At 36.3% G+C, this 9,744-nt stretch overlaps 1 protein-coding gene across 1 annotated transcript; it reads left to right on the top strand.

Annotated features, from left to right (window-relative positions):
* Positions 1 to 328: 328 nt before the first annotated feature.
* Positions 329 to 4,146, top strand: LOC117910610 (receptor-like protein 7). Its single transcript, XM_034824706.1, has one exon. It carries the CDS (start codon positions 534 to 536, stop codon positions 3,975 to 3,977), a length of 3,444 nt encoding a protein of 1,147 aa, XP_034680597.1. The 5' UTR covers positions 329 to 533; the 3' UTR covers positions 3,978 to 4,146.
* Positions 4,147 to 9,744: the final 5,598 nt, after the last annotated feature.

Genomic DNA, 9,744 nt, shown 5'->3' with positions numbered 1-9,744 from the left:
CAATCTCATGCATGACATCTTGTAATAGAGAATAGTATTGAATGGCATCTTTCTCCCATCGCCTCTTCCTTTACAAAAAATATCTTCGTTTCAATAAATCCCAACGCCCATTTTGTGATATTAATTAATACAAATTTGTACATTTTGTTGGATGTGTCGTTTTAAGGAATTGAGACCGATCACGGGGCCCAATCAAATTGGTTGAATTTTCATTACACTAGTGGGAGTTTGGCATCCGAAGGAGGCCTAAAGTCCACCAAGGCCGAAAAGAGAACGCGTCAATACAAGCAAACAAACCATTCAAACATTATACACCACGCGGTATACTTTGACGGCCTCCAACGTCTTCCATTCCCCCATCCTCTGCTTCTCCTTTTTCATCTTCTTCCATTTTTTTTTTCAGTCCCCATCTGGGTGGAATCCGAGATAGAATTGGAGGTGAGGTTGATGGGAGTGCACCTCGGTGAAGCCACTGGGACTTTGATCTTCTCTTCATTTCTTTGTCTCATGGGCGTCTCTCTCTGTTGCTTCCAATGAGAATTCTAGTCTTGTTGTGGCTCTTCTTCTTGCCCTTGTGCTCAGTCTTGTTTGGGATCGATATCGCTTTGGTGTCCGGTGAATGTCTTGGTGGTTCGAGGCTGTGTCTGGAGGATGAGAGGTCGTTGTTGCTGCAGCTGAAGAACAGCCTCAAATTCAAATCTAATGTGTCGGTGAAACTAGTGACGTGGAATGAAAGTGTGGGTTGCTGTTCTTGGGGAGGTGTAGCCTGGGACTCCAATGGTCATGTTGTCGCTCTTGATCTGAGTAGCGAATTGATTTCTGGGGGATTCAATAGTTCCAGTAGTCTTTTTAGTCTACGACATCTCCAGCGCTTGAATTTGGCTAACAACAGCTTCAATTCTTCTCAAATTCCATCTGGATTCGATAAGCTTGGTGATTTGACTTACCTGAATTTGTCGGATGGTGGCTTTTCTGGGCAGATTCCGATTGAGATTTCCCACTTGACAAGGTTGGCTACTATCGATCTGTCTAGCATTTATTACCTCACTGGTATCCCTAAGCTGAAACTTGAGAACCCAAACCTGAGAATGTTGGTTCAGAACCTCAAGGAGCTAAGAGAACTCCATCTTAACGGTGTAAACATATCGGCCCAGGGAAAGGAGTGGTGCCAGGCCTTATCATCTTCAGTGCCGAATCTCCAAGTGCTGAGCTTGTCCAGCTGTCATCTTTCAGGCCCTATCCATTCTTCCTTGGAGAAGCTTCAGTCTATCTCAAGGATTCGTCTGGATGACAACAATTTCACTGCACCAGTTCCAGAATTCCTAGGAAACTTCTCAAATTTGACACAATTGAAGCTTAGTTCTTGTGGATTAAAGGGAACATTTCCAGAAAAGATCTTTCAGGTACCAACCCTCCAGATTCTTGATTTGTCAAACAACAGGTTACTTGAGGGTTCTTTGCCAGAATTCCCTCTGAATGGATCTCTAGATAGCTTGCTGCTCACTGATACAAACTTTTCAGGGAAAGTACCTGACTCCATAGGCAATCTCAAGAGGTTGACTAGGATAGAGCTTGCACGTTGCAATTTCAGTGGGCCAATCCCAAACTCCATGGCCAACCTTACTCAACTGGTTTACATGGACTTGTCTGGGAATGCGTTTTCTGGTCCAGTCCCATCTTTTAGTTTGTCCAAGAATCTAACCCGAATAGACCTTTCTCATAATCATTTAGCAGGTCAGATTCTTTCCTCTCACAGGTATGGTCTTGAGAATCTAGTGACTCTTGACTTACATAACAATTCACTGAATGGAAGTCTCCCAATGCACCTGTTTTCCCTCTCATCACTGCAGAAGATACAACTAAGCAACAACCAATTTTCTGGTCCCTTCAGTGAATTTGAAGTCAAGTCTTTTTCTGTATTGGACACCCTTGATTTGAGTAGCAACAATCTGGAAGGGCCAATACCTGTATCCATCTTTGATCTCCAGTGTCTTCACATCCTTGATCTTTCTTCCAACAAATTCAATGACACTGTTTTACTAAGCACCTTTCAGAAACTTGGAAATCTTAACACTCTTAGTCTGTCATACAACAACTTGTCCATCAATTCAAGTGTTGGTAATCCCACTTTGCCCCTGCCGTTGAATCTTACCACATTAAAATTGGCTTCTTGCAAGCTCAGAACATTACCTGATCTTAGCACCCAGTCAAGATTGACACATTTAGACCTTTCCGATAACCAAATTCCCGGGAGCATACCTAATTGGATTTGGAAGATTGGTAATGGATCTCTTTTGCATTTGAATCTCTCTCATAATTTACTGGAGGATCTGCAGGAAACTTTCTCTAATTTTACTCCTTCTCTGTCCATCCTTGACCTACATTCCAACCAGCTCCATGGCCAAATCCCCACTCCTCCCCAATTTTCCATCTATGTGGATTACTCAGACAACAGTTTCAACGCTTCCATCCCAGATGATATTGGTATTTACATTTTCTTCACTCTTTTCTTCTCGCTTTCAAAGAATAACATCACTGGAGTTATTCCTGAATCAATATGCAATGCCAGTTACCTGCAAGTTCTTGACTTCTCTGACAACAATTTGAGTGGCAAAATACCTTCATGTTTAATTGAGTATGGGACTCTTGGGGTGCTGAATCTACGGAGAAACAATTTTAGTGGTGCTATACCTGGCAAATTTCCAGTCAACTGTCTTTTACAGACTCTTGATCTCAGTAGGAATAGTATAGAAGGAAAAATTCCCGGGTCTCTGGCGAACTGCACAGCATTAGAGGTTTTAAACCTTGGGAACAATCAGATGAATGATACCTTTCCTTGCTTGTTGAAGAACATAACCACTTTGCGAGTCCTTGTTCTGCGAGGCAACAACTTCCAAGGATCCATTGGATGTCCCAAGAGCAATTCGACCTGGGCAATGCTTCAGATTGTTGACCTAGCTTTCAACAATTTCAGTGGTAAATTGCCAGCAACATGCTTCTCGACCTGGACAGCAATGATGGCTGGTGAAAATGAAGTCCAATCCAAGCTCAAACACCTGCAATTTAGGGTTCTACAATTCAGTCAATTGTACTATCAGGATGCTGTAACAGTTACCAGCAAAGGTCTAGAAATGGAGTTGGTGAAGGTCCTAACTCTCTACACCTCTATTGACTTGTCGTGCAACAATTTTCAAGGGGACATACCAGAAGTGATGGGGAACTTCACATCGCTCTATGTTCTCAACTTATCGCATAATGGTTTCACGGGCCATATCCCATCGTCAATAGGGAATCTGCGACAACTTGAGTCATTAGACCTCTCGCGAAACAGGCTGAGTGGAGAGATACCCACACAGCTTGCGAAACTAAATTTCCTTTCAGTCCTGAACCTCTCATTCAATCAATTGGTGGGAAGGATCCCAGCAGGTAATCAAATGCAAACATTTTCAGAAACTTCTTATGAAGGGAATAAACTGTGTGGGTGGCCTCTGAATATAAGTTGCACTGATCCACCACCATCTGAAGACAAAAGATTTCAAGACAAAAGATTTCAAAACAAGGAAAAATTTGATTGGGAGTTCATAATCACTGGATTGGGATTTGGGGTAGGAGCAGGAATAATTGTTGCGCCCCTAATCTTTTGGAAGAAGGGGAGGAAGTGGTTAGATGAATGCGTCGATAGATTTGTGTTGCTGATCCTTCCCATTGTGCGACTGCTTTACACCAACTATGGGAGGGTTGAGGCAGAGGAAGCATTTGGAATAGAGCTCACAGACATCACCGGAGGCTACGAGGATTCTGATGAAGAGAAGGATGAGATTGAGTTTGGATCATTTGACGTTCGATTTTGCGTGTTCTGTACAAAGCTTGACATTGGTATGAAGAAACCAATACACGACCCTAATTGCAGTTGCCACGACTCACCACCCATTTTGTCTTCATCCTCCTCTTCATCATCATCTTCTTCCCAGATATAGAATCAAGGAGCTTTGGAGTTGGACATCTGTGTTTTTCCTTTTACTTTTTTATTTGTTTTGTATATACATACAAATCCATCAAACCCAAAGGAGGTGATGAGAACAACACCTTTCATATATTTTTGTAATATCTTGATTCAAGAACAATTCCCCTTTTTACTTGATTCTTGAACAAGGGAATGTTCATTCAGGAATTTCATCAAACAGGAGGAGACATATGAGTGATGGATGCGACTCAACCGTAACACGAAAGGGCGGGGGCGCAGTTAAAAAAACTTGGGGGCGTAACAGAATCATTTACTACAATCTATTGAGCGACGATACTAAATAGGCGACTGAATATTCGATAAGACTTCTTCCCTAACATTGGTTTAGAACTGGCTACTCATTTGCTTAATTATTTATTTAAGGGACAATTATGTTAAAAGGGTAGTGGTAAGTGATAACACATTAAAGACCACAAACTTTGCATAACCATTATGAAAGGGTAGAGCAAGTTTCTAAATTGCTCTTAAGGATAGATGCATATTTTTATAAACAAAAAATGCACAAAATACCCTTAGTAGGGTTTTTAAAAAATTTCATGTGAACATAAGTGAGGTGACAATTATTTAATGGGAAGGAAACCAAAATATGTCAACCTCCCAAATATGTTTAGAATTTTAAAACTCAAAATTCCAAAAATATCAAAATATCCATAATTATATTGAAATTAATTTTTTGTTCTACTATATATTTAAAAAATTTTAAATACAAGGTTTATTTTAAATATATTTCTTGTTTTTTGTTTTTAAAGATAGAAAGTAATGCTTAAAAATAAAAATTCTAATATAAGATATAGGCTAATTTTATATCCTTAAAAGTTACTTCAAAAAATTTTAATATTTGAGATAGTAAAAAAATTTTAATTCCTCAAATTTTTAAATACTTTTTCAAAATCATTACCTTTTTAATATAATCCTCCAAAAGTTTTTATATTTTATATGAAAGTTATTATTACTGAAAAAACTGAAGTCTGATAGGGTAACATCTAATAGGGTGAATGGGTGTAATTAAATTTTTTAAATAAATATTAATATATTATGCACAATTTTTCCATGTGATTAGTTAGGGATAATCAATTCATTCAACAATGGGCAATGCAAACAAAATAATAAAGATATGCAGTGAGACACAAGGATTTTTACGTGGAAAAACTCCACACTAACTGTAGAGTTTAAGACCGTTAATCTAAATCTACTATATGAGATCAAGTTACATAGATTTACCCGTCTGTTTTACTCGATTTACTCTTTAATACCTACAACTTGATCCACGTCCATAACGCAACAACTTTCGATAGTTCCAATGAATATACTTTAGTCTCATTGAAGGGATGCTGGTCTTCAACCCTAAACTCAAAGCTTAAATCATTCGAATGAGAGATGAGTAATGGTGTGGCTAGTTAGGCTTTCTCAAAAGGAGACTCATTTGAAATATTTCCAATCTCTTCTTGATCTCTAACCCTAAAAGGGATAGAATGAGGTATTTATAAGAAAATATGTTGAAGAGGTTCAGTTTCAAAAGGTTTCCAAATAACATTTGCATGAAATTCTTAAAAATCTCTTCCAAATCTCGGCAGTAAAGGCATGAGCGCTTGAACGCACTTAACCACGGCTTGAGCGCTTCAAGCGCTTGAGCAGTGCTAAGCGCTTGAGTAGTGCTAAGCACTATTGCTCAAGCAGTCCCAACGTTTGAGCGTTATTGCCCACTCAAACGTTTGAGCGCAATTACCTCTCAAAGATTTGCGAAGATTTTAAATAAAATTAAAATATAAAATAATTAATTTTAAAAAGGAAAGAACACTCTTAGTCATTTTCCAACTTATCTTTTCTTAAAATAAAATTTCTTAACCATGCATATTTCAATTTAAATATTTTTCCAATTTTGAAAAATTCATGAATATTTATTTCCAATTAAAAATACCAAAATATCTTAAGACCACATATGCAATATATAAAAAGCATTAAAAAAACAAAATAATTAAACAATAATTCTTCATGGCCTTCAAGGATCCTATTGCATAATTAGTAGTAAATTTGCATAAAATCCAAACTACCAATATTATGAAATATTCTTGCAACCAAAAATAGGGTTAGAAAATTTAAGGAAAAAACAAACCCAAGAAGCGCAACACAACCATAATATTCACTCGAGTGCCCACAATTCTGAAGGATCGTTGGATGCAACTTTGGACCACTAGAAGGAAAGCTTGATCATTCGAGCGCTCGAGTGCTTGACGCCATCACTTCAGCACTAATTTGAGTGTTCGAGCGTTGCATCATTTTTCTGTGCACCTAAGGCAGTTTTTGTACCTTTTCTAACCATCTTAAGCTCCAAAAACTCTTATTTTATTTTATTTTATTGGGAGAATGTCCATGGATCCGTTGTGATTGGTCAAAATGCTTTCATGCTCTCTTTGGGTTACAAGGTTGATCAAAACTTGAACTTTTGCATAAATAAAAGTCCTATACTCCTCAAAATGGAGTTTACAATCAATCTAGCCAAAATGAAAAACTTTTACATAAAAAATTTAAAAAAAAATACTATACTCCTAACCACCAAGCTTACAACCCAAACTAGGAAGCAAAACATATAAACCAACAATTATTAACATATTCAATATAAAATAAATCAATGACATTCATTTATCCCTTTTGGCCATGCAATAACCAACCCTACAAAAAAAAAAAATATATGTGAGCACACTCTAGAACAGGTCTAGATTGTAAGAACCTAACCTAAGGCTCTGATACTAGTTATTGAGAACTCTGGATTACTTTGTTCCTTGGCCTTGGATCTTGTAGGTTGCATGCAATTTATCCTAGGCATCTCTAGAACTAAAGTAGCAGAAATAAGTGGCTTTAAAAACCATTATAGAATATAGATATAAAGAAAAAAAGCTCATACCTGCAATCTAGATGTTCCTAAATTGAATCCATGTCAATGAATATGTCGTGGGTGTTGAAAAACTTGTCTACCTAAGAGCCTTCAACTTCCACCTAATTTGTCTCTCCATGGAATCTAACATGAGAGAAGAGTGGGCTTCTTTATCTCCCATGAGGGTAGCTAAGGTTTCTCTTTTTAGAATTTTAAAATTTTGAGTAGGAAGACTGAAACCCTAAACTCTTAAAGGGGGTTTATAAGGCTTTCCAACGAGCTTAAGTGATTTGAGGCCAAATTGGGCTTGGGTCTCCTAATCTAACTCACTTGAGTCTTAATTAATTAATTATTCCTAAGAGGTTCCAATTAATTAAGTAGCCACTTAAGATGGTTAAATCATAAGATCTAGTGCAACCTTACATTTTTACCAAAATGCCCTTATGCACACTTATGAATTACATATACCCAAAATACTCTCAAAATGTGCCACTATGAAATAGGAGCTTTAATGGGAACTATTGGAACCCATTGGAATACTGGCTCCCTCACTCCAATTTTGAAGTTAACTAAACACTCCATTAAAGATAGTCAATTTCACTTTAATATCATATGAAGTTACAATGAGACAAAGTTTGAGTTCATGATTATTCATTACTTATAGACTCCTTATGAACTGGTGTTTGTAATCTAACAAGGTAGTGCTATCAACCCATCAAGATTACCTCTCTAATCCTTGAGTTATAGATCATTCTATTATGTGATCAATTGACATACTCTAACTCTAAAGAGCATATGTAAAATTTTACTAAAGGAATTACTACGACCACAGATTTCATGATCACATGTCCTTTGAATCACTTAAAGGAATACATTGTCTCAATCTCATGAGATATCATGGTGCCTCTATTCAGAATGCCCATTGTTACCAGTCTCCATCAACAATAATCGAATCTATAGGGAATATAGGACTACTTTAGGGTCTCATTCATAGGTTAAAACCTCGTATTGATTTCAATACATACTCAACATTCTCTTAAGGTTAAGAGTTCATGCAACATAGTATCTTGGTGAATCATGATAATTTGATAGCCTTACATCATGATTCATCATATTTCTTGTCTAATGTGTAACCATACACACTCACCATGGGGACCCTATTTCGACGGCCAAGACAAGTCATCCCTCAAATTAGGAAGTAGTGCACTATAGTCTCTCTTGGATTACCTAAATCCATGAACCAATTGTGAACAACTTATCATCTTGTAAGGAACCTATGACTTGTATCATTTGTGCAACTCCTAATGCACCCAAGTTATGTACAATGCAAGTGATATAGACTAAATGATCAAATTAGTGTCAATACATAAAAAAGATAGTTAGGCGACAATTAACTTTAATTTTCGTACATCATGTTTTGCTTTTAAGGGCTCAATTCCAACAGATAAGACCTTGGGGTAGTCATATATTCCCTATAAATTAAGTCATTGTTGATTAAGGCATACTACAACAAGTATTCTCAAGATAAGCACCATTATATCTCATAGATTTATGACAATATGCCCTCTTAAGTGATCCTAATGGCTTATGATAATGAAATTTGTAATCAAAGTAATTCCCTTAATGGAATTCGACACATACGCTTTGTGAGATAAAGTGTGTTAATTGATCATATGATAGGAGGATTTAAGCTTTAAGGATGGTAAGGGTAATCTTGAGAGGATAATGAATAATACCTTACTAGATTACGAACCCTAGTTCCTGGGGAGCTTGCATGTAGTGGTTAGTAGATTACAGACCCAAGAAATTGATTAATTTGATTTAATTAATTTATTTCTCAATATAATTTTATAGAATAGTGGAATATAGTTGAATTTTTTAGTAGGATGTTAATTCAACTTCAGAATTAGATTATAAGAGATCTAATATTTTCCTATGGATCCTAAGGTTCCCTTGAGCTTACTCCTTTGTGGCATTCTATTTTTAGGGATTTATGGATTTTTTTATTCATATTTATGGATAAAGGTGTTTTGGTAAAAGTGTAAGGTTGCACAAAAGCTTATTAATGACCTTCTTGGATTAAGCTAATTAACTAATTAGAGCTTAATAGGGTTAATTAATTTATCAGGATCCAATGAATTAGATTAAGTGACCCAATCCCAAGATGGGTTTAAGTCACTTAGGCCCACAAGGAAGTCTATATAAACCTTCTTAGGGGTTTACAATTAGACACTCTTAGTCATTGTATTTTAGAGAGAGAGAGAACCCTAGTTTTCATTCTTATGGAGAAAGAAGTCCACCATTCTCAAGTGCCAAGTTCTAGAAGAGAGTCATACGGTAGAAGATCTTCGGTTTTGTATATCCGTTTCAACGATTGGAAATTGATTTGAGAACATTTAATTCAAAAGTAATGTTTCTAAATCATTAGTTCTAAGGAATTTGATCAAAAATATTTTTTTTTTTGTGCTTAGATCTAAATCCCTACGAAGATTATATTTATGTAACCTTTTGATCCAATGCTTAGACTATATTTATCCCAAGTATTCTAATAAGTTAGAGATAGAACGAGTAGGCAAATTAAAGCACCTCAAAGGTGTAATTATGCATTTTTGTTTGCCTATGCACTAAGTGTAGCAAAAAAAAAAAAAAACATTGAAAATGAGGAACCTTATACTTATCATGAGGTCATCACTAGTAGATTATAGTCTACATAGTGGATAATTGCTATAGATGAGGAGATTAAATGACTTTAAAAGAACCATACTTGGAAACTAGTTGATAGTTCTAAGGAAAAAAAAAGTTACTGGTTGCAAAAAAAAAAAAAAAAAAAAAAAGCCTTTAAAAGAAA

Source organism: Vitis riparia, unplaced genomic scaffold (assembly GCF_004353265.1).
Source record: "Vitis riparia cultivar Riparia Gloire de Montpellier isolate 1030 unplaced genomic scaffold, EGFV_Vit.rip_1.0 scaffold786_pilon_pilon, whole genome shotgun sequence".
NCBI lineage: Eukaryota > Viridiplantae > Streptophyta > Magnoliopsida > Vitales > Vitaceae > Vitis > Vitis riparia.
The sequence above is the reverse complement of the archived record's forward strand: the minus strand, read 5'-3'. Positions and strand labels throughout refer to the sequence as shown.